The sequence below is a fragment of the Equus asinus genome, chromosome 20 (assembly GCF_041296235.1).
Source record: "Equus asinus isolate D_3611 breed Donkey chromosome 20, EquAss-T2T_v2, whole genome shotgun sequence".
Classification (NCBI taxonomy): domain Eukaryota; kingdom Metazoa; phylum Chordata; class Mammalia; order Perissodactyla; family Equidae; genus Equus; species Equus asinus.
This window is the reverse complement of record NC_091809.1, coordinates 20982452-21008652: the sequence shown is the minus strand read 5'-3', so window position 1 is coordinate 21008652 and position 26201 is coordinate 20982452. Positions and strand designations below refer to the sequence as shown.

The 26201-nt window shown below is 39.9% G+C and overlaps 2 protein-coding genes across 6 annotated transcripts in view; one reads left to right on the top strand and one right to left on the bottom strand.

Moving 5' to 3' along the window:
- LOC106824490 (zinc finger protein 426-like) overlaps nucleotides 1-20023 on the top strand; it is a 40500-nt gene extending 20477 nt beyond the window's left edge. The window contains exons 6-7 of one of the 5 annotated variants that reach the window (XM_070491925.1): nucleotides 6760-6847; nucleotides 19834-20023. In XM_070491925.1, the coding sequence (XP_070348026.1) occupies nucleotides 6760-6847; nucleotides 19834-19973 (228 nt within the window). In that variant the 3' untranslated portion in view covers nucleotides 19974-20023. Of the gene's footprint in view, nucleotides 1-6759; nucleotides 6848-9516; nucleotides 10962-11846; nucleotides 12054-12387; nucleotides 12707-19833 lie in introns of those variants that run through there. The other 4 variants (XM_070491924.1, XM_070491926.1, XM_070491927.1 and 1 more) reach the window with 4 other exon arrangements.
- A 1491-nt stretch (nucleotides 20024-21514) lies between these two features.
- On the bottom strand, nucleotides 21515-22702 carry LOC106824492 (olfactory receptor 7D4-like). The gene is given in 2 exon segments (XM_014830795.3): nucleotides 21515-22136; nucleotides 22139-22702. Coding segments are annotated over 2 exon segments (936 nt in total). The 5' UTR covers nucleotides 22572-22702; the 3' UTR covers nucleotides 21515-21633.
- Between the last annotated feature and the right edge of the window lie 3499 nt (nucleotides 22703-26201).

The following is a 26201-nucleotide window of genomic DNA, read 5'->3' as shown; positions in this document are numbered from 1 at the left end:
AGAATCACAGATATACAAAGTAGTATAGTGGTCGACAGGAGTTGGGGAGGCAAAAGTGACCTGATGTTTGTTAAGTATAGAGTTTGAGTTTAACAAGATGGAAAGTGTTATGAAGATGGATGGTGGTGATGGTAGCAGAAGAATGTGCATGTACTTAGTGCCACTGAAACGTCCGCCTAAAAGTGGCTAAGATGGCAGATTTTATTACAGTGAAAACGGAGGGTGCAGAAAGACTGAGAAAGCAAAAACACAGTTATATAGGTATATAAATACATAACAGATATTAAAGAAATGGGAAACATGCCAGAGATGGTGCAGATTATTCAAGGCAGTCTTTGAAAGAAATAATTGAATAACTTTTTTTGTATTTTTTCAATTTTTTTAAAGTATGCTTTGTGTGAGGAAGGTTGGCCCTGAGCTAATCTGTTGCCAGTCTTCCTCTTTTTTTTTTTTCCCTCCAAACCCCAGTACATAGTTGTATATCCTAGCTGTAGGTCATTCTAGTTCTATGTTGCATGCCACGGATCTGAACCGGGGACCCCCAGGCTGCTCAAGTGGAGCACACAAATTTAACCACGTGGCTGCGGGACTGGCCCCCAGTGCCTGAATAATTTCAGCTAAGATAAATGCAAGAAAAAAATGAGAATGCAGAAAGAAATTATATTTGGAATGAAAAATGGTCCCAACCAGGATTTAATTATAAGGATTAAAGATTAAAAATTTAACCAAATACATCCATACTATGCATTTTAAAAATGGGCAAAATGCCTAGAAGTATACACACAGCCTGCTGAAGATGAAATTGGAAGGCTTAGCTGTCCTATAACCGTAGAAGGAATTCAGTCAATACTTAATATCATTTGAGGAGGAAAGTACCAAAAACAACTCTCTGAACAGTTACCCTACATCTAGATAATTTTACTAGTTCGGTGCACCCTACATCAAAGAAATGGATATGTCTTAGCTTATGGAAACAGTTTAAAAGGTGAGAATACTTCCCATTGTCATATAGGAGGCTGACATAGTCTACATCTAAATGCCACTCAGGGACAAAGTATGAGGAAAACAATTACATGTCAATGTTATTCAACCATATCATTAAAATGCTTGTATAAAATACGAGTAAACAGAATCCAACTAAGTATATATTATAAGAAAAAATGATCATCTATGTAGAAGTTGAGTTTATTCAGGAATACAAGCTTGGATTAATAGAAAACTAGTAGTTATAATGACCACTTTTTTAAATAGTCCTTTTATTCACCACTCATTTGAATATTTATTGGGTACTTATCATGGGCAGCTGCCGTTCCAGGTGCTTGGATTTTATCAGTGAACAAATGCAATCTCATGCTGCAGGGAAGGCATTTAATAAGTATGTAGGCGTTCAGCCCGCAAACTATGAAATATTAGGAAATTCTACAACCATATATAGAGTGGATACAGGAAAAAAAACTGGAAACAATCTTTTTGATTAAAAGGACTATTGAACGTACAAGGTGTAAATTTAGGGCATGTAACATGTTAATTTGATACACTATATGTGGTAATATGATCGCCATTGTAGCAGTAGTTAGCACCCCATCACATTAGATGATTGTCCTTTTTTTCTTTTATTGGCCGTGAGCTAACATCTGTTGCCAATCTTTTTCTCCCTCCTTCTCCCCAAAGTCTCCCAGTACATGGTTGTGTATTCTAGTTGTACATGCTCCTAGTTGTGCTCTGTGGGACGCCGCCTCAGCATGGCTTGATGAATGGTGCTAGGTCCGTGCCCAGGAACCAAACCGGCAAAACGCTGGGTTGCCAGATTGTGTGAACTTAACCACTCGGCCACAGAGCTGGCTCCAGATTGTCCTTTCTTAGTAGAGTAGTTATAGTTGTCTAGTCTCTTAGCAAATTTGATGGTCATAGTACAACATTGGTGGACATAATCTTGAATGTTAAGGTTTCGGAAAGCATATCCTATTAGAACTGGGAAGAATACAAGATTGCTGCTTTTGCTATTTCTAGTCAGTGTTGTATTGTAGGTCTCATTCAGACTCACAAAGCCAGAAAAAAAAATTATATATATGTGTCCTAAGGATTAAAGCCGAAAAATAAAAGTCATTATTTACAGACATGATTTCTTATGGTGAGAAAACTAAATATACTGTTATTTGAATTGACAAAAACATTTAGGAACACTGCTAGTTACAAATTCAACTGCACTTTATGCATCAACAAAAATTAGAAAAATTCTAATATTAATACTGGTTACAATAACGAGGCAGTTATAAAATGCTGAAAAATAAGTAACAAAAATACACAATATTTTAAAGAAGATTAGAATATATTGAATGTTTTTGAAGAGAAACACAAGGAAAGGCCTTCCTTATATATTAAAAGTCCAATGCATGAGATATTCTAATTCTTCCCTAAAATTATTTAGAGATTCACAAACTAAGAGTATACACTAAGAAAAGAAGAAATAGGCCTATTTTCATTAAAAAATCAGGCAATGATAGAATAACAGAATTGGACACCAGTTACCCAAAAATAACTGCAAAAAAACTTCTCAAAAGTGTCAGTATAATTCAGGCATTTTAAAAAAGATAATTCATTATGTCCAAATTGGGTTTTTCTGGAATTACAAGGTTGATTTAACATTGGAGAAATCAGTGCTCCATAGTTAAAAACAGACGAGTATATGCAATCTGATCAATGACAAGAAAGGCACCATAGATGATCTTTTCAATAAATAGCCCTAGAGAGAGTCATATCCATGCAAGAGAAATTATTAGACATAGTAACACCATATATAAAAATGTATTCCAGATGGATTAAGCACATCAATGTGAAAATCAAAGACAAGGTAGCAGAATGTATTTAAACCACAATGTAGAAGAAAATTTGTGCAGACATCAGTTAGGTTGGATAAGTCTGGCTTTGAAAAAATTAAGAATTCCTTTTCCTTAAGATACCACCACAAATAGAAAGACATCATCTTGACTTCCAGCGATTTTTCACATAAATACACCACTCTGTCATCCACTGTCAAGAGTGTGGGAGAAAATGTGTTCAGTTTACCTCATACAGCATTTAGCATTGCTGTTGCTAGGAGGCCCAGGAGCTGGATGAGGCCAACCTGCAGGATTGACCTCACCCAAAACTTGGGCTCAGTCAACTGTGAACAAGCTTCAGCAGGACTTGAAGTTTTATTGCAGATAACCAATGATGTCATCTAAGACCAGTCTGTTATACATTGCAGCACACAAAGGAGTTACGACTAACCACCTATCCAAGAGAATCATGTCACAACCCACTTTTCTCCAAATACAAATATAATACGAGTGTGCCCGGACCACTTCTGATCAGGACTTACCATTAAGATTGATTCAGTTTATTAAACTGTTGTAAGCCCCATTGGAAGTGACATTAAGCAGCGACAACGTCTATGGCCATACATGCTACCCAAGTGTCAAAAGTATACGAATTTTTTACCTCTAAGTTGGAACAAGGTTGTGATGGTTTGTGTGTCTCTATCCTAAGGCTGTTTTCAGGAACTTCCAGTGATGGCATCAAGCACGTTAGAATATCGGGATGTGCCGTACTCACATGCGGTTTTATATTTCATAGCGTATGGAGGGGATGAAAAACCTAGCAGCAAGTTGCATGCCAGGTGCAGCTCCTGCTGGACACAGGCAAACAATACGGTTGCCTTCTATCCCCATTTTATTCAGGATTTTTATCATGAATGGCTGTTGGATCTTGTCAAATGCTTTTTCTGCATCTATTGAGATGATCATGTGATTTTATTCTTTATTAATGTGGTGTATCACATTGATTGATTTGCAAATGTTGAACCATCCCTGCATCCCTGGAATAAATCCCGCTTCATCATGATGTATGATCTTTTCAATGTATTGTTGTATTCAATTTGCTAGTATTTTGTTGAGGATTTTTGCGTCGATGTTCATTAGTGATACTGGCCTGTAATTTTCATTTTTTTGTGTTGCCCTTGTCTGGTTTTGGTATCAGGATAATGTTGGCTTCATAGAATGAGTTAGGAAGCTTCCCCTCCTCTTCAGTTTTTCAGAAGAGTTTGAGAAGGGCAGATATTAAGCCTTCCTTGAATGTTTGGTAGAATTCGCCAGGGAAGCCATCTGGTCCTGGACTTTTATTTTTGGGGAGGTTTTTGATTGCTGTTTCAATCTCCTTACTGGTGGTTGGTCTATTGAAATTCTGTATTTCTTCCTGATTCATTTTTGGAAGGTTGTATGATCCTGAGAATTTACCCATTTCTTCTAGATTATCCAATTTGCCGGCATATGACTTTTCATAGTATTCTCTTGTAATCTTTTCTATTTCTGAGGTGTCCACTGTAATTTCTCCTCTTTCATTTGTGATTTTATTTGAGCCTTCTCTCTTTTTATCTTGGTGAGTCTAGCTAAACGCTTATCAGTTTTGTTTATCTTTTCAAGGAACCAACTCTTCCTTTCGTTGATTTTTTTTTCTATTGTTTTTATTTAAGTCTCTGTTGCATTTATTTCTGCTCTGATTTTTATTATTTCTTTCCTTCTGCTTTTGGCTTTGCTCATTCTTTTTTCAGTTCCTTCAGGTGCACTGTTGCCTTGTTTATTTGAGATTTTTTTTGTTTGTGGAGGTAGGCCTGTATTGCTATAAACTTGGCTCTTGGAACTGCTTTTGCTCCATCCCATAAATTTTGGCATGTCATGTTTTCATTTTCGTTTGTCTCCAGGTATTTTTTTTTAATTTCTTCATTGACCCAATCGTTTTTCAGTGGCATTTTGTTTACTCCCCACCTTTTTGTGTCTTTTCCGATTTTCTTCTTGTAGTTGATATCTAGTTTCATACCATTCTGGTCAGAAAAGATGGTTGGTATTATTTCATTCAGTGTTCTTAAATTTATTGAGACTTGTTTTGTGGCCTAACATGTGATTAGTCCTGGAGAACGTTCCACGTGCATTTGAAAAGAATGTGTATTCTGTGGTTTTTGGATGGAATGTTCAGTATATATATACTAAGTCCAACTAGTCTGATGTGTCACTTAAGGCCAAAGTTTCCATATTGATTTCATTTTGGATGATCTATCCGTTGGTGTAAGTGAAGTGTTAAAGTCCCCTACTGTTGTGTTGCTGTCTATTTCTCCTTTTATGTCTGCTGGTATTTGCTTTACATATTTAGCTGCTCCTATGCTGGATGCATAGATATTTACAAATGTTATATCCTCTTGTTGGATTGTTCCCTTTATCATTATGTAATGCCCTTCTTTGTCCCTCGCTATAGTTTTTTTTAAAGTCTATTTTGTCTGAGATAAATATTGCTACCCCAGCTTTCTTTTCATTGCCATTTGCATGGAGTATCTTTTTGCATCCGTTGACTTTCAGTTTGTGCGTGTCTTTAGGTCTGAAGTGTGTCTCTTGTGTGCAGCATATGTGGGCCTTGTTTTTTCATCCAATCAGCCACCCTGTGCCTTTTGATTGGAGCATTTAGTCTATTGACATTTGAAGTAGCTATTGATAAGAATGTGCTTATTGGAATTGTGTTACTTTTTTCTGGGTATTTTAGTAGTTCTTCTCTCTTCCTTTCTTCTTCTCCTACTCTCTTCCCTTGTGCTTTGCTGGCTTTCTTTAGTATTATGTTTGGGTTCCTTTCTCTTAATTTTTTGTGTATTTATTCTAGGTTTCTGGTTTGTGATTACCATGAGGTTCATGTATAATAACGTATGTATGTAGCAATCTGTATTGAATTGATGGGCTCTTTAGTTTGACCTCTTGCTAAAAGCCCCACTCTTTTACTCCTCTCCTCTCCTCTCACATTTTGTTTTTGATATCATGTCTAATCTCTTTTTTTTTTTTTGCATCTCTATCCATTACCCTCTTATCATGGAAATAGATAATTTAGGCACTTTTTTCTTTTGACCTTCATATTAACGTCATAGGTGGTTGATCTGCTACCTTTATTGTATATTTGCCTTTACCAGTGATTTCACGGCTTTTTTTTTGATAATTTCATTACTCCTATTTGTGGTCTTCTCTTTTCCACTTGTATAAGTCCCTTTAGCATTTCTTGTGAGACTGGTTCGTTGGTGATAAACTCCTTTAGTTTTTGCTTGTCTGGGAAACTCTTTCTCTCTCCTTCCATTCTGAATGATATCCTTGCTGGCTGGAATATTCTTGGCTGTAGGTCTTTTTCTTTCAGCACTTTAAATATATTTTGCCACACGCTTCTACCTGTAGGGTTTCTGCTGAGAAATCAGCTGATATCCTCATGGGGCTTCCTTTATATGTAACTTTTTGCCTTTCTCTTGTGGCTTTTAGAATTCTCTCTGTTTAATTCTCAACATTCTAACTATAAAATGTTTCTTGGCGTGAGCCTCTTTGTGTTTATCTTGTTTGGTCCTCTTGTGCTTTCTGTACCTGAATATCTGTTTCCTTCCTTAGGTTACAAAAGTTTTCAGCTGTTATTTCTTCAAATAGATTCTCTGCCCATTTGTCTCTCTCTTCTCCTTCTAGGACACCTGTAACACGGATGTTAGTGCACTTGATGTTGTCCCAGGGGTCCCTTAGACTGTCCTTATTCTTTTTAATTCTTTCTTTCTTTTATCTGTTCAGCTTGAGTGATTTCCTCTAGTCTTTCATCTAGCTCGCTGATCCGTTCTTCTGCATCCTCTACTCTGCTATTGAGTCCCTCTAGTGGATTTTTCATTTCCAGTATTGTATTCTTCATTTCTAATTGGTTCTGTTTTATATTTTCCAGTTCTTTGTTGACGTTCTCACTGAGTTCATCCATTCTTCTCCCAAGATTAGTGAACATCCTAATGACTGTTTGTTTGAACTCTTTTCAGGTAGGTTGTTTGTTTCTGTTGCATTTAGTTCTTTTTCTGGGGTTTTGTCCTGTTCCTTTACTTGGAATGTATTCCTTTTTCTTCTCATTTTTCCTCTTTCTCTGTGCTTATATCTATGTATTAGGTAGGTCAGCTATGTCTCCTGACCTTGCAGAGGTAGCCTTATGTAAGAGATGCCTCATGAGGTCTAGCACTGTGCTTCCCTCTCATCACCAGGTCCGAATATTCCAGGAGTGTCCCCTGTGTGGGCTACATGTGTCCTTCTCTTATGTCAGGGTTGTTCTTGCTGCAGTGCCTGGGGAGGCTAGGCTGTCTTCCTGCCTGGCTGGTTGTAATGTTCAGCTGCATGTGGCTATTATGGTCCTTTCAGTCACTATCGAGTGAGAGGAGCCCCAGCACAGTTGGCTGCAAGGTCTAATAGCACATTCCTATTTCAGTTTTTCTGCTAAATGAGTAGGTCCCCAGCGTGCCTAGTTGCTAGGCTCAGGGGCTTATAATTGCTGTAGGCCTCTGGCCCATAAGGCTATTGTCAGTTCTGTCAGGAGTGCAGGTGGATGGGGCAGCACCCAGTTGTTTGAGGCTGTAGAAGATGGTGCTGATCCCTTATGTGGCTGCTTGAGAACAAGTCTACTGCAGCTGACAAACCCCACTGCCCACAGGGCCACACATCCTGCTGATACAGTCCTGCCCCATGTGTGCACCAAGACCCACTGAAGCAGACCCAGTTGCCCTCATGCAGAGGCCGCACTGTTGTCTGCAGCCACAAAGGGCAAGGAATGACAGGTACCGCCAAGGCTACTTGGTTGTTTAAGCAATCAGAGGTCATTGATAGAGGGGACCAGAACAAGGAGTGGGGAAGCAAACAACAAATCAGTACTTACAACGTCCACACCACAATCAGACGGGGAAGTCCCAATAGTTTGTAAGACAGGTGGGAGTGCCGATTGTCCAGGTCTGAGGCACGGCATCCTCTCCTCAGTGAGACTCTCAATTGTTCTATGCTTGTGAGTCCCTTTTATTCTAATGTTTTCTGGATTCTGACTCAGGGTTTCAGACATTTAGATACTTTGAGTTATTTCTTCTTGTTCCCAGGGATGGGATGTTTTTTATCTTTTTGTTCCCACGGATGGGATGTTTCTATAGTCCGGTCAGGTGCCTGTCGGGGGGGCCAGCCCAGACAAGGAACATGATGCAGGACATTGTCTTAGTAACTTTTGCCTTGGGGTCAGGGTCGAAGTGGCCATCTTTGGCCCCGAGCCCAGACACATTCTTTCTCATAGGCCCCAGATCCCAGTGTCCCTGGAAGGCGGGGAGGTCAGTGAACTCTGTACACCCACACACTTCACCAGTGCAGGCCTGCTCTTCGCACACGCCCAGCCCTGCAGGCGTGGACTGGCTTGCCCAGCTGCAGAGCTTCCAGGCACTCCACCTATGCAGGCGGCTGCCTGACCTGGATGAGCTAGATTGAATAAGTGCTCTGGTGGGTGGGGCAGACTTCTGCACTCACAGGCCAGGGGAGGAACTCCACCGGCCTCTGCAGCGTCCGTGTCAGCATGCCTATGGTAGGTCACGATAATGGCTACTGCTAGTGTCTTAGTCCCTGGAGAGGGAAAGTCCCTCTAGAGAGTTTCTCACAGAGATGCACCTAGGACCTATCAGGTGAGTCTCTTTTTGCCAAAGGACTGTGTACCTTCTTTCTGGAGATTTTAGCTTGCTTTCCGAAATGGGTGAATTTCTGTGTGCGCCTTTTCAGGGCAGGCTTCTCTTCTCTCTTATGTCTGATAGTTTTTCTGGAGGGTATTCCCTATTATAGTTAATAGCGTGCACACATGTTCATAGTAGCACTATTTATAATAGCCCCAAACTGGAAATATCCAAATGTCCATCAACTGGTAATTGGATTAGCAAGATGTGGTATATACATACAATAGAATACTAATCTGCAATTAAAAGGAACAATATATTGGCACATTGTTACACGTGGATGAGCCTCAAAATATATGCTAAGTAGCAGAAGCCAGATACGAAAGACCTCATATTGTGTGATTCCATTTATATAAAATCTCTAGAAAAGCTAAATTTATAGAGGCAGAAACTGATAGGTGGTTTTTTGGGCTGAGGTAAAAGTGGGAATTAACTGCAAATGGACACGAAGTTACTTGTCGAGGTGATAAGAATGTTCTAAAACTAGATTGTGTAATAATGGCATAACTATAAATTTACTAAAATCACTGAAATTTACATAATCACGGGTGAATTTCATGTATGAAAATTACACCACAATAAAAATGTTAAAAAATAAATGCCTAAAGAGATTTTCCTGGAATTACCCAAGGTAAGTTGAAAAATTTAACCTTTGTTTTCCACAAGATGCATTATACACCAATGTTAGTATACCCCCTCTTCTGTATTGCAATCAATCACCTGCATCTCTCTGGTCCCCTCAATTTGTACACAGTACACAACAAATGCACGTTGGATTAAACTTAATAGAATCAAAGTGAATTGAAGTCACATCAAATGTCTTTCATTTCTAACAAATTATAATTTTTGAGTAATTCTGCAATTCCTACTATGTCTCCAATAATTACTTTCTTTTTTTCTCTCAACGTCCCTAAATCCATTTGTGATATTGTCTTGATATGTCACAGTCTTATTACCTGTGTTAGTTTTGTTTCCTGCAGATGCAGACACTAAGTCAAGGATTCATGTACAAGCACTTTAGTGGAAAGAGAAATGAATGGATGGGAGACAGGAGAAGTGGACACAGGGAAGAAAATATATCCAATAAAGCTTGCGTTAAGTCAGCTAACATTGTGATTGAGCAGAGTTTTAATCCTGTGGGGAAATTCTGGAAAATAATACAAAATCCAAACCTCAAAATTATCCCAGCTAGAGCCAGCCCTGATGGCCTAGTGGTTAAAGTTTAGCACTTACTACTTCAGCGACCTGCGTTTGCTTCCTAGCTGTGGAACCACACCACTTGTCTGTCAGTTGCCAAGCTGTGGTGGTGGCTCACAGAGAAGAACCAGAACAACTTACAACTAGGATATACAACCATGCACTGGGGCTTTAGGGAGGAAAAACATTATCCCAGCTAAAGGGTGAAGGAGATGGCATACCTCACACCTCCCCTTCAAGGGCTGTCTCTGATGGGCATAATTCCCTGTCACTTCTGCCACTGCATATTGGGCAAAGTAGGTTCCAGCTGGTGCCGGCCGTTGGCAGTCATGCAATGGAGGTGGTGAGAGGATCCCAGGGGACATAAGATGAAAGTTGACGGCAGCTGCTACTCCATCCTTCCCTGCAGACTCAATTCTATCAACATTCTTCTCAAAAAGTTAGCTAAGTTCTCAACACCTCTGCACCTGTGCAGCTATGATTCCTGATGGCGCTTCAGAGAGTCCCAGAAAAAAAGTTAGACCACATGACAAAACAATTCTGATTCTACTATATTCACTACTAAATGCTTTAGGATCTTAGAGGGTGTATCTCAAAATTACAATGATGGGAAATTAAGGCCAAATGAAGGTAAGCAAGAAAGGAATGAAGGGGGGCAGGATCACAAAGAATGAAGCAACATCTCAGACTCATTCTAGGTATTGTATTACTGTAAATCATCTGAATGAAACAGTTTTTAAATCTATATTTCTTCTTTGAAGTTGAAAATGGCATTACTGTCCCCAGGAAAAGTAGGATGGCAAAGTGAGCATCAGCTGCCCAGGTAGTGTCCAACTCAGTCTGTCTCTTCTGTTGAAAAGTGGGATAAATGAGACAAAATATCTCAAAGACAGGTTTTCAAGTTGAAATAAAGTCATACAGGTGAAGAAGCAGACACAGTCCTGATGTAGTATTTTGTTGTGACTACTGTGTGATTTTCATTCCATTTCTTGGGAGAACAAGCACACAAACAAATGAACGTGAAGGACTGCAACATTGGAAAGGATAATTTTGGGGAAACCGCATCAGCACTTGATATGATAAGTGCTTTAAATCTCAAGTTAGAAATCTCTAGAATGGCTGCAAGAAAGCCGACCCAACATGGAACTATATAAAGAGCATATAGGGAAGAAAAGTCACAAAAGAATAACTCAGGAGGTTGTTGAGGAGAAACTAATACAAAAATAAATAAAAGTGAATCCTAGGTGCTTTGGGAATTGAAGAAATCAAGCATGGCTTTTAGGGGAGAAAAAGAACCAGGAGTTTAAATTTTCAATAATTGTCTTTGGGGCTCACAGTGTCCACTGAGTTCTGAGGAGAGTGACCCATCATGGACAAGGGGCTGCTTGGCTGAGGACCCTTCCCCAGGCCCCCTTCATATTCTTCTTCCTCAGGCTGTAGGGGAAGGGCTGCAGAATGGGAGGAGCGCAGCATACGTCACTGAGGCGATTGAGTGTCTCTGGGAAGAATGGGTCACGGCAGAGCTGAGGTGGACCCCCAGGCTTGTCCCATAGAACAAGGAGACTGCAGAGAGGTGAGACCCACAGGTGGAAAATGCTTTATATTGCCCCTCAGCAGAAGCCATCTTCATTAAGAAGGAGACAATCTGAGAGTAAGAGAAGAGGATTCCAGTGAGGGGAAATGCACACAGGAGGGCAGTTGCCACATACAAGATGATGTTATTGAGGGTGTCAGAGCAGGCCATCTTGAGAACCTGAGCCGGTTCACAGAAGAAATGTGGCATTTCAGTGCCTACATAGAAGGTCAGACAGCTCAACAGAATATGAAGCAGGGAGATAGGTAAAATTATCCCAGCACATCAGAACCGGGAGGCCACAGAGGCATGTGTTCATGAGACCACGTAGTGCAGGGGGTGGCAGATGGCCACAAACCAGTCATTGGCCATCACAGTCAGGAGGAAATCATCCATTCCTGCAAAAACCATTAAAAATCACCTGAGCAAGACATCATATATAGGAGATGTCTTTGTGTCTGGAGGCTCACGAGCATCTTCAGGATGGGGGTGGAGATGAAGCAAATATCAACTCGTCTCTAACAGGTTGGAGAGGAAGACTCACTTGGGTGTGTGGAGGCAGGAATCAGAGCTGGTGGCCAGGATGATGAGCTGGATCCTGAGGACAGTGACCAGGCGCACAGACAGGAAGAGTCAAAAGAAGAGAGGCTGCAATTTAGTATCATCTGAGAGACCGAGGAGGAGGAGGAGAGCTTTGATTTAGAAAATGCAATCTTGAGTCAGACTTCCTAGAATAGAATTTTGTTCCACCCAATTACTATCTGCGTGACCTTGACAAATTTATTTAATCTCTCTTAGCTGCAGATACCTCACCTCTCCAATGAGAGTAGTCAATATTCTCCCCACTGTAAGACTGATGAGTAAATTAAGTGAGATGATGCACGTAATTTTTCTTGTGATGTACAGTGGATGCTTGGTAAATGTGACCTTTGTTCTTAATGTCACAATAAATCTGTCTTGCATGGCTGTCATTATCAAATTTCCTTTAATTAAGAGAGTCATTAATGATGGAATTCTGATCATTATAAACATAACATGTCTGTTAACTCTTTTGACCACCATGCAGCACTTGCAATTCATGAGGATTCCTATGTCTCCACGTTTCAGAAACTGTCTGCCAGGTGGATTCTTCCAAGAAGAGGCAAAAGCACGTGGCCTACATAGATAAGAGGAGGGAAAGAAATCACAAAACCATTCAAATAAAGTACAAAGCGTGTGTGAGAGTGTGTGCTCATGTGTACGTGCTCTGAAGTGGGAATGTGTTGTATTAAAAAACAATGTAATGTGGGGCTGGCCCCGTGGCCGAGTGGTTAAGTTCGCGCGCTCCGCTGCAGGCGGCCCAGTGTTTCGTCGGTTCGAATCCTGGGCGCGGACATGGCACTGCTCGTCAGACCACGCTGAGGCAGCGTCCCACATGCCACAACTAGAGGAACCCACAACGAAGAATACACAACTATGTACCGGGGGGCTTTGGGGAGAAAAAGGAAAAAATAAAATCTTTAAAAAAAAAAAAAAAAAACAATGGAATGAATTGCAAAAAACATGATTGATAGATTTGATAAAAAATATTCAAAGCTTCTATAAAGGAAATTATCCTAAAAGTTGGAAGGAAAATTTAAAATAATGCCTACATTGTCTAACTTAAAAAGCATCAGTGTTATTAATGTTAGAGAAAATTAATTAAAGAGAAAAATCATTGAAGATGAATTTTGACTGGGAGGTAGATAGAAAAGTCTTCTCTGAAATGTAAATATTTGAGCTGTGAGAAGGATGGACTATGTTAACCAGGGAAATAAAGGAAGGGCTAGCATATTGGGCCCCCTCAGAACTAAGGTTGCCCTGAGGGTCGGTGAGCTGGAGAATGGAAGGATTTGAGAGTCCAGTGAGATGGAGAACAGAGAGTGAGGGTCAGGAGGACAGAGTGGGTGAGGCCCACAAGCCCAGCATCCTGTATTATTCCTTGATGTGCCTCTCACATTAGTAATTTTATATTTATTTGTGGGTCAGAGGATGTGACTGTTTTTGCTCATCCTTGTCTGTCTAGGGACTTACATGGTCCCTGGCACATAGTAGGTGCTCAACAAATACAAACGTCAGATATAAAATAAAGATTGAGACCCAATGCATTAACTATAACACAAACAAGAAATCTTCAAGCTCACACATACCCTAATATAGACACAAAATTGAATAGTAAACAAATAAAATGTACTCATATCAATTTTAAGAGAATAATACATCAAGAATTAGTAATACATATTCTAGGAATGGAAAGCTGGTTTAATACTGTGATGTTTATTAATATAATGCATCACAAAAATAGGTCGATGAAGAGAAATCATAACCACAATTACAATATGCATTTGAGAAAATGTAACAGCCATTAGAGTGGTTAGCAGCCAGGACAAAGCCTTTCACTAAATGAGGAAACTAAGGACATTTTCTAAACCCAATAAAGAATAAAGGATATTCTACATTACAACACTGAAATATTTGTGTTAAATTCATGAACAGACCAAAGCAGTCTATTCCAGCTTCAATCACTTGATAGTTTCTTCAATATTTAAAGAGATTGGTAAGATGATAAAGGAAATTGGGGGGAATACTGAACATCAGAAATAAATCTATTATTTGCAGATGTTGTGGACACTAAGGTGAAACAGCAGCAATCAATACAGAACCACTAAATGCTATCAGCAAGTCAAATCTGCTGCAAAAAGAGGGAATATAATACACAAATCCAATAACATGAGGAACGAAATAAACGGTACTGCGTGCATCACAGATCTGCAGTGAGTAGTTAATGAACAAATGATTGGACACAGGAAAGCCAACAGGAGCCTACAATCATGAGAGAGTGGAGAAGAGGTGAAGACTCTCCCGGAAATAACTTTCATTGGAGAGAGGCTCTAGAGTCCAAAAAGAGGTAGAAGAAAACAGAACGAGAGCCGGAAAAGACTGGTTTCTGTAGAAACTAAAGTACCTTCAAAGTACAGAGACTTCACCTTTGTAGACTAAATAATTATGGCACTGTCCCATCTCATTATTCTGAAGTTAGAGCCGAGGACCCATGCTCCTCTTTTCCTTCTTCCTCCACCAGCCCTCGCTGAGACACAATGACCCTTTCTGACGGTTATCGCTGAAGATTTCTGTTCGCTGAAGATTTCTGTTTGCTGAGGTCTGCCCCTGGGAACCACAGTTGTATTTTCACTAGGCAGAAATCAGAGAATTATAGGAAAATGGCAAAAGGGACATGCTATTATTATCTTAAGGCTTGAGTTATTAGAACTCCTCATTAAAGAAATTGTTCTATTGGCTTTCCACTTTGCAAATAATTCAGCTACTTTGGGGTACAAATATAAAAGAACAAAATTTTCAGCCAATCTTGTGTCTGTGTAGTCAACAGTGAGGGAAGAAGAAGGTATTTTCTTAAAGGAAAAATTCTTTCTTTGGTTTGACTTAAAATGACAAGTTGTCCCCTAAGGAAAGTTTAATTTTTACAGGAAAACCCCCAGGAACCACTTCTCTGTGATGTTTTCCCCTTGAAATATCTTTGTTGATTTCAGGGATCAGTTGTTGTCCAGAGTGTCGTGGAGGCAAAGAAATCCTTTCTGGAAAAAAGCAGGGTGGTTAATAGTTTTCCTTTTATTTAAAGAATTAGCCAAATGAAGATGGAAAATATCCCTTGACATTTGCTGGTGATTTGGAGGTCTCTGTTGATATTTGGGAGGGCTCCATTTAATACCTCTAAATAGAGGGGCCGGGGAAAAAACATTCCAGGCAGAGTGGGTTGAAGAGTGAGTATTGAGGAAACATAGGTGGCAAATATAAATCATATATAAAGTTTGTTAAAGAAGGGGAGGACAGAGGAGAAACATAGCCTAAAAGGAATATCATGTATGGGACAGTTAAAAAAACAATAGAAGATTCTGGAAGATGATTAATTTCAAGGAGAATGGCCATATTTAGTGTAGGCATGTGATCACAAAGGAAATGCTGACTATACAATTTGTAGGATGTAGTATATACTCTAAATCAATGACAATCATAATGTGCTGTGTCTCCAATTTAGAGAATACGTGGGTCTAGAAATCAAGGATTGGAAATTAGGAACAGCCTCATCTAATATCCCTCCCAGTGAGCCGCTTGGAGAGTTTTTGCTTCAGGTCTCCACACCTCTTGCCTCTGCGTGTTTAGAGGTCTTGACTACTAAAGGGGTAACACTTCAAGAGATGTGGGGAAAGCCCCATTAAATTTCAAGCTGTGCTGTAGCCTGGCACTGCAGGTCCCTCATGCCAAGAGGAGTCACTGTCCTGGCAGGTGTAATTTACCTGATCATCAATGTCGTGTGATCATGGTGATGGGCATGCACTGGTTCCCTGCTGTGCTCAGTCGCTGGCTGGGAGCAGCCCAGGAGCAACCTCAGCACAAACACAGGGGTGGATGCAGATGGCTGTTGGTCAGTCATGCTTTCATGGCAAGAGTTCTGAGTGGTGTGAGCCTAAGTGAGGCAGGTTCCTTTAGCCGAGGGCAATTCACAAAGAAGGCTGAGGGCCGAGGGCTGTCGGATGGCTGCACTCCCCGCACTTGGAAGAATAAGTCCTTAATCCTGAAGGAGGATCTGAGCGATACAGCACAGCAGTCACTAGAGTCCATCCCTTGGGACATGTGAATCAACTTTTTTAAAATTGAGACATAATTGGCATAGAACTTCATATTAGTTTCAGCTGTACAACATAATGATGTGATATTGTTACAGGCTCTTAACATCAGCCCTGATATCAGTCCCCCACATTGAACCCAGCGTACATGGGGTTAAAACTAAAACCCACCACCCCCTTTCCTGCTTCTCTAGCCCCACTCATATGTAAATACCTGTTTCTTTAAACTTGGACTCCTTGAGCTTTACAACTAAATGGGAGTTGCAAATCGTTAAAAGCCCAGGTGGCCTGGAGTTGGAGGCACACTAAAGTTTAGCTGATCATGTGTCCTTGAAGTTTGCCAGGAAAGCCGCTGTCTCAAGAATATCAAGGAGCGGAGGCTTCCCAGACCTCAACTCCTCACTCCCGGCGCTCGAACCCGCCTCAAACAGGAAGACGAGACAATGGCGAAGGACGCGCACCTGCCATCCTCCTATCTCACCACACCCCCCTACCTCGCTGCAAGCAGCCTCTCAAGGCCAAACGCAGGCTGGTGGAAAAGCCCCGACCTGCACAAGCTGCATGTTCCCCCTCCCCTACCCAAAACCCCAAATAAAAATCCCTACCCATTCCTCATCGGGGAGGCAGCAATTTTTGAGGCATGATCCCTTGCTTTGCTCCCTGTGCCTGGCATGGTAAAAACCTTTCCTCTTCCACTCAAGACTCTGTTCTCATTATTTGGATTGGCATTGGGTTCAGAGACTGAACTTTCGGTTACAATATTTGTACATGTTGGTAAATTATCACCACAATAAATCTAGTTAACGTCCATCACCATGTGTAGTTACAAATTTTTTCTTGTGATGAGAATATTTAAGATCTACTCAACTTACAAATATACAATAAAGTATTGTTAACTATAGTCACTGTTCTGTACATTACATCCCATGATTTACTTATTTTATAACTGGAAGCTTGTACCTTTTGACCACCTTCAACCATTTGCACTCCCTCTGGCAACCAGCAATCTCGTCTCAAGTTTGGTCTTTACTTAATTATTTGTTTAAAGGCAGGCTTGATTGGTATGTTAATGAACAATACACCACGGATCAATAATACTTATCCCAGGAATTTAATGTGCTTCAAATTTAGGAAATCATTTGACATTCATTTATTGAATAAAAAGATCTATATAAAAGTTGGCAAGCCCAATAGGAATCAAAATGTAGATGATAATTTTTAACAGCCATTGCTGCAAATGGTGGGGTGTACGTGTCTGGGGCAAGGGGATGCAGCCTCTCAAAGTAGGACAATAGGAATATATCTTTCAAACAAGAAATATTGTGCATTTTTCAGTGAAAGATACTTTCTCTTGAACACGGAAGCATTAAGAATGACAATGAGCATGCAAGAATTGCTGCTGTGAACCATAAGTATTTAATATGATTCTAATAATTCAAAACAATTCATAGGATGAAAATAGAAATGGGATATAAGCATTGTGAATCAAAGACAAATATATCATTTTTAGTAGATAAGAATTTGAAGGTGGTGAGCCCTCAGATCTTTGAAGATTCAGCACCATGTGGGTCCTTCATCATCAATTTCAACAAATCTCCTAGGGCAGTTGTTTTCAAATTTTAGCCTTGCATAAGATTCCCCCTGATCCACCTTATGCACTAATAAGATGCATACACACAAATGGCAGGGCCTTACCCTGGACTTTCTGATTCAGTACATCTGGGATGAAGGACACAAATTCCCAAGTCTAACAAGCTTCCAGGGGATGCTGATGCTTTAGTCTGGAGACGCTTAGAGAGACACTTCATTGTGTCCCTTGTACCTGGTCTAATAAAAGTTTCCCCTCTTCTGTTTCCACCTCCCCTCCTGCACGCCACATCCACCCTTTACTATGACACACTGGTTCTTTCAGATATCATCATGGAAACCCCTGGTGACCCTGACTCTTTCTCCTAGACTGACTTTTCCCCAGAAACTATAGGGAGATGCTCCAGGCACACATCACCCAGGCAAGCTGAATAACAGCTTCCCGAAGATGTCTGTGTACCGATCTCTGGAATGTGTGAAGATGATGTCTTAGATAGTGAAAAGTACTTCGCAGGTGTAAAGAGGTTGAGATGGGAAATTTATCCTGAATTATCTGGGTGCACTCAATGTAATCATAATTGTCCTTATTAACGGAAGCCAGGAGGGCTAGAGACAGATTTGAAGATGCTATTCTGTTGACTTTAAAGATGGAGAAAGTGGCCACGAGCCAAGAATGTAGGGAGACTATAGAATTTGGAAATGGCAAACAAACAGATTTTCCTCTGGAGTATCCAGAAGGAAAGTAGCCCTGCTGATACATTTTAATCTTCTGATTCCCAAAACTGTAACATAGCGAATGTTTGTTGTTTTAAGCCGCTCAGTTTATGGCATTGTTACAGCAGCAATAGCAAACACACCTCTCTTCCAAAATCTGCCTCTCTTACTGCTGCCTTAGATCGGTCCCCATCATCTCTCCCCTGGACTACTTCAACAGCCTCCTAGCTGTTCCCTCTGCCTCCAGTTTTTCCCACTCACAGCAATCCTAAATTCTTCATATTATGCCTATGATTACAGCATGGCCCTGGTGCTCAATTACTTTTAAAATCCTTAATTTGTCAAATTAGACTCTCAATAGTCTGCCCTCCATCTACGTATCTAGGCTTATTTCAAATAACTCAGTCCATATATCCTCCTGAAATTCCTTACTCTTGAATTTCTCCATGCATATGTGCGTGTGCTTCCTTCTTCTCCTAGATCTTACTGTCCTATCCTCTGTGCTTCCCACCAAAACCCGTTCTCCAGTTAAGTTTCTACTGATTGTTAGTTATTCAATGCTCAAGTATATTCTCCTATTAGAAGTTTTCCTGGGGCTGGCCCCGTGGCCGAGTGGTTAAGTTCACGCGCTCCGCTGCAGGCAGCCCAGTGTTTCGTTGGTTCGAATCCTGGGCATGGACATGGCACTGCTCATCAAACCACGCTGAGGCAGCGTCCCACATGCCACAACTAGAAGGACCCACAAAGAAGAATATACAACTATGTACTGGGGGGCTTTGGGGAGGAAAAGGAAAAAAATAAAATCTTAAAAAAAAAAAAGAAGTTTTCCTGACTCCCAAATGTTGGCAAAGATGTGGAAAACCTGGAACCTTCACTTATTGCTGATGGAAATGTAAAATAGTGAAGCCACTTTGAAAAACAGTTTGGCAGTGTCTTAAAAAGTAAACACAAATTTATAATATAACCCTTTGGTTACACTCCTCATTGCCTACCGAAGAGAAATAAAAACACACGTCAGCACAGAGACATGTATGCAAATGTTCATTATATCCCAAACTGGAAATATCCAAATATCTACGAACTGGTAAATGGATAAACAAAATGTGGCATATCCACACATTTTAATACTATTCTGAAGTTGTAAGGAATGAAATACTGATATGTGTCTCCACATGGATAAATCATTATGCTAAATGAAACCAGATACGAAAGATCGCATATCATATGATTCCATTTGTATGAGATATTTAGAAAAGGCCAATTTATAGAGACAGAACGCAGATAAGTGGTTGCCTAGGATGGAGGTGGGAGTGGGAATTAACTGCAAATGGGCACAAGGGAACTTTTTGGGATGATAGAAATGTTCTAAAACTGGACTGTGCTGATGGTTGCATAACTATAAATTTATTAAAATTATTGAATTCACATTTTCAAAGGGTGAATTGCATGGTATGTAAATTATATATCAATAAATCTGTAAAATCCATTTTAAAAAGTTTTCTCTGGAATTACTCAAGCTGATTGAACACTTTTACCTTTGTTTTCAACAGGCTCTATTGCACCCCAGTGTTGTTATGTTCACCACTCTGTGTTGCGGTCATGTTACCTCTTTGGTCCCCTCTTCAGCTTGTCTACAGCAGACAAAAAACACACACTGGAAAATAAACTTAACGAGATCAAAGTGAATTGAAGCCACACTAAATGTTTTTCCTCACTAACAAATTATGTTTTTTCAGTAATATAAAGATCTTACTAGATACACAATACTTGGTTTCTTTTCTTTTCTTTCACCAAAAGTCCATAGTTCCATTCATGATAATGTTTTGATACCCTTTGCAGTCTCTATGACCTGTTTTGGCTTTTCTCCCTGAAGCAGATGCTGAGACAAGGATTCAGGTGCAAGCACTTTATTGATTGGAGTAGAAAACATAGAACATAGGTTAGAGAGAGGAGAACTGATATAGGGAAGAAAATACATCCAATAAAGCTTACCTGAAGTCAGCTTCCACAATAAGTCAAAGAGTTTTCAGCCTATAGGGAAATTCTGAAAAATGGTGCAAAATCCAGACTTCAGAATTATCCCAGTTAAGGGGTGAAGGAGATGGTGTAATCCACACCTCTCCATCAAGAGCTGTTTCTGGTGGAGCATAATTCCATGTCACTTCTGCCATCATGCATTGAGTAAATTAGGTTGCACCTGGTGCAGACCATTGGCAATCAGGCAATCATGGAGACTTCTACTGATCATTTGTTACTGGTGATGGTGAGAGGATACCAGGGAATGTGGGAGAAATGCTACCAGCTTCTAATACTCCCTCCTTCACTGCAGACTTCATTCTATCAATATTCTTCTCAAAGTGAACTAAGTTCTGAATGCATTCCACAAGCATGAAACTACCATTCCTGATGGCACCTGCAGAGGGTATCCTCCCCCCAAGAGAAAGCATGTGAGAGAATAAATATTACTCTCCTACATTCATCATTAGATGTTTTTGGACCTTTGGTGTATCTTAAAACTGAAATGAGGGGAAATAAAGGTCCAATAACACAGGGAAGGAAGGAAGGAATAAAGAAAGGAAGAAAAGAAGGAAGGATGGAAGAAAGGAGGAAGGAAGAAAGGAAAAGAGTGAAGAAATATCTCAGAATTATCCTGTGAAATATATTACTATGAATCACCTGGACAAACTAGCTTTCAAATCTAGATTCCTACTCTTGAAGTTGAAAATCACATCACTGTTTTCATGAAAAGTATGATAGCAAAATTAGGTATGTGGGCTCAGTGTCAGGTTTCCAGATTAGAGTTTAGCCCAATTTTAATCTCTTTCTCTGAAAAATTGGGTAAATGAGAAAAAAAAACCCTCAAGGAAGTGTTGTCAGGATTACATAAAATTATACATGAAAAGTGACAAGAATATCTTTGATATGGCAAGCACTTTGGTCATGACTATTGTATGATTTTCATTCCATTTCTTCCAGGGAAAAACAAACACACAACCCAGTTAAGGTGAAGACATCAGCATTCAGAGTACAATTTTGGGGGGAAATAATGCCAGCACTTGATATAAGTGCTTCAGGTCTAAGCTGGAAATCTCAGGAATGGCTGTAAGAAAGTGGACCAAAACCAGAACTTCATGGGCTATAAATACGGAAGGAAAGTCATAAAGGAATTACTGAGGAAGTTATTGAAGAGAAGCTAACACAAAAAGAAATAAAAGCAAAGTCATAGGCGCTGTGGGAATAGAAAAAAATGAAACATGTCATTTGGGGGAGAAAAGGAACAAAGAGATCAAATTCACAACATTTGCCTTTGAGGCCCATAATGTCCACTTAGTTCTGAGGCAACTGACTAATCATGGACAAGAGGCTGCTTGGCTGAGGAGCCTTCCCAGGGCCCCCTTCACATCCTTGTTCCTCAGGCTGTAGATGAAGGGGTTCAGCATGGGGGTGACCACGGTGTACACCACTGAGGCAATCGAGCTTCTCTGGGAAGAATGGGTCATGGCAGAACTGAGGTAGACCCCCAGGCTTGTCCCATAGTACAAGGAGACCGCAGAGAGATGAGACCCACAGGTGGAAAATGCTTTATATTTTCCCTCTGTGGAGGACATCCCCATTAAGGAGGAGACAATTTGAGAGTAAGAGAAGAGGATTCCAACAAGAGGAAACACACCCAGCAGGGCAGTGGCCACATACAAGACGATGTTATTGATGAAGGTGTCATAGCAGGCTAACTTGACAACCTGAGCCAGTTCACAGAAGAAGTGTGGAATTTCAGTGCCTATACAGAAATTCAGCTGCCTCAACAGTAGAATATGAAGCAGAGAGACCCAGAAAATGATGAACCAGCACATCAGACCAGGAGGCCACAGAGGCGTGGGTTCATGATGACCATGTAGTGCAGGGGGTGGCAGATGGCCACAAACCTGTCATAGGCCATCACAGTCAAGAGGAAACCATCAAGTCCGGCAAAAATCATAAAAAAATATATCTGAGTGAAACATCCTACATAGGAGATGTCCTTGCTCTGTGCCTGGATGTTCACCAGCATCTTTGGGACAGTGGTGGAGGTGAAACAGATGTCGACAAAGGACAGATTGAAGAGGAAGAAGTACATGGGGGTGTGGAGGTGGGAGTCACAGCTGATGATCAAGATGATGAGAAGGTTCCCGAACACAGTGACCAGGTACATGGACAGCAACAATCCGAAGATCAGGGTTTGCAGTTCAGGATCCTCTGAGAGACCCAGGAGGAGGAAGTCTGATACTTCTGTGTGGTTCCCTGCTCCCATGTAGCAGCTGTGTCTGCTGGAAGAGGAGGCGAAAGCAATGTTCAGTGACCAGCCAACTGGCACCTCGGCTGGTCGTTACCTTTTGAGTCCACCTTTCCATGTACATCCTTCACCTGCTTTAAGCGACAGTGAATTCACTCGGTCAAATGGAAGTCCATTTTCTTTTAAATGTAATTGTTTAGCCTTTCTAAAATTTAGCAGCAATCTCTTTTTATCTCCTACTCACTCGTTCTAATTCTATTTGAGGCTATGAGTATAAACCAATTTCTTCTATGATATGACCCTTCCAAAATAATCGAAGACATTCAATGTCTTTTCCTTGATAATCTCCATCTTTCCTTCATTTGAATAGCTCTGTGATAGTTATAATAGATGTGGATTCTCAACTAAAACAAACTTAATTCTGTAACCTGATTCTCCCTATCGATGTCAAAGTTAACTTTCATGTGCCTTACTTTATTTCTTTCTGAAAATATGGTTACTGCTACTACCTTCTTTGTAAGGTTTAGAAATGCCTTTGGGCACAGTATGATCTCAATAAATTATAGCTATTATTATAATTATTAACTTATTCCCTTTAAGACAGTTATTTTTGATATATAACTCTCCAAAAGTGCAATATGGAGATACGATTTAGGAAATGAGATCTTGAGTCAGACTTCCAAGAAAAGAATTTTGGCCCACCAACATACCATTGTGTGACCTGAGAAAGTCACTTAATCGCTCTTAGCTGCAGATACCTCACCTCTACAGTGAGAGTAGTAAATATTTCCTACATTGTAAGACTGATGAGTGAATTAAATGAGATGATGCATGTAATTTTTCTTGAGATTCCTGTGACATACAGTGGACACTTGTTAAATGTTCTTAACGTCTGTTCTTAACATCATAATAAACGTATCTTGCATGGCTATCACTTATAAAATTTCCCTTAAATAGGGTAGTCATCAAAGATGGAATTCTGATCATTATTAACATAACAGGTCTTTTACCTCTTTTGACCCTCCTACAGCACTTCTAATTAAGGACGATCCCTGTGGCTCTCTTTCAGAGACTGCCTGACACATGGATTCTTTCAAGGAGAGGGAAAAAATGTAGACTACATAGATAAGAGGAGAAAACAAAATCAGACAACCATTAAAATAAAATACAAGGTAGGTGTGAGAATGTGTGCCCAGGTGCACATGCTCAGAAGTTGGGATGCATTGTATTAAGAGTACATGCAGTTAGTTATTTTAAAAAATGATAGATGTGGTTAAAAATATACAAAGTTTCTATACTAAAAACATCCTTAAAAATTAAAAGGCAAATTTATGATGACAACTTTAAATCCCCATGATAGATAAAAGGTCAGAGTTATTAATTCTTCAAGAATGTGATTAATTGAAGAGAGAAAAAACAATGAGAACTAATTTAGACTGGGGTTGAAAAGGCTTCTCTAAAATGTGATTATTTAAGCTATGAGAAGAAGGATGGTAATAGTTAAACCAGGGGAAATAAGGAAAAAACAAGCATTTTGGACTGAGAGAACACAATTGATGTTTGCCCTCTGGGTCAGTGAACTTGAGAATGGAAGGGATTTGAGAGGCCAGTGAGATGGAGAAAAGAGAGTGAGCGTCAGGAGGACAAAGTGCGTGAGACCCACAAGGCCAGCATCCAGCACTGTTTCTTGATGTACCTCTCATGTTGGTAATTTTATGTTTCTTTGGGGGTCAGAACATGTGACTGTTTTTACTCTCCAATATCTTTCGAGGGATTTACATGGTGCCTGGAACATAGTAGGTGGTTACCACACACAAATGTTATATGTATAATAAATATAGAGACCAAAAACATCAACTATGACACAAAAAAGAAAACTTCAAGCTCACCGTATGCCTGAATGTATGCACAAAATTGAAGAATAAAGTTAAATCAAATGCATTCTTATCTATTTTAAGAGACTAATACACCATTAATAAGTAATACCTGTTTTAGGAATGAGAAGCTGTTTTAATACCAGGGTGTTTGTAACATAATTCAGCACAAAAACTGGTCAATGAAGAGAAATCATAACCATAACCACAATGGAAAATGCATTTGAGAAAATGTAACAACCACTACAGTGGTTAGCAGCAAAGACAAAGCCTCTCACTAAATAAGGAAACTAAGGACAATTTCTTAACCCAATAAACAATGGTTATTTTAATCTACAGCCAACAAGATATTCTACATTAAAGCGCTAAAATATTTATATCACATTCATGAAGAGACAAACCAAGGCAGTCTACTCCAACTGTAATCACTTGATATTCACCTGAACATTTAAAGAAACTGGTAAAACGAGAAAAGGAAATTAGCCTGAGTACCAAACATCAGAAGTAATTATATTATTAGCAGATATATCGTGGACACTAAAGTGAAACAGCAAGTACAAACAACAGAGAACTATTGAGTGCTATCAGCGAGTCACAGCTGCTGTGAAAACAAGGAATATAAAAGAAAAATCCAACCACATGAGGAATAAAATAGACAATAGCTCATGCGTAATAGATCTCCAGTGAGTAGTTAGTGAAAATGATTGGACACAGGAAATCCAAAAAGAGCCACAATTATGGGAAAGAGTAGAGAAGAGCTGGAGACTCTCCAGAAAATAACACTTATCTGAAAAGGGCCCTAGATTACAAAAAGAGAAAGAAGGAAACAGAAAAAGAGCTGGAAAAGACAGGGTTTGGTGGAAACTAAAGTACCTTTAGAGTATAGAGACTTCGCTATTGTCAGTTAAATAAATATGAGACTCTTCCAGTCTGAATCTTCTAGAGGTAAAGCCCAGTACACACTTCTGCTCCTCTTTTCCTTCTCACTCCACCAGCCCTCACAAGGATACACTGACACTCTCTGATGGGTAACACTGATGCTTTCTGTTCTCCGAGGTCTGTCCCTGGAAAGCCCAATTGTGTTTTCACCTGGACAGGGATCAGAGAATTATAGGAAAATGGCAACAGGGATATGTTATCATCTCAAGGATTGAATTCTCAGAGCTCCTCACTAAATAAATTATTCTTCTGACTTTCCTCTTTCCAAACAAACAATTCAGTTCCCTTGAGGTACAAAAATAAGAGAATGGAAAAATTTCAGCCAATCTTGTGTCTGTGTAGGCAACAGTGGGGGAAGAAGAAGGTATTTTCTCAGAGGAAAAATTCTTCTTTCTTTGGTTTGACTTAAAAGTGACAAGGTGTGCCCTAGGAATGTTTAATTTCTACAGGAACCAAACCCAGGGACTAATTCAATGTCATGTTCTTCCCTTGAAGAATCTTTGTTGATTTTAAGGATCACTTGGTGTCCACAATGTAACGGAGGCAAAGAAGTCCTTTCTGAAGAAAAGCAGAGTGGTTAATAGTTTTGGTTTTGTTGAAAGGACTAACCAAGTGAGGATGGAAAACATCCTCTGGCATTTGTTGGTGACACTGAGGCCTTTGTTGATATTAGTGAGGGATCCATGTATTACCTTTAAATAGAGGGTCTAGGGCAGAAATAATCCAGGTAGAGTGGGTTTAAGAGTTAATATTGAGGAAACAGAGGTAGCAAATATAAGTCATATACAAAGTTTGTCAGAGGAGCGGAGGACAGAGTTAATCCATACCCTTAGGA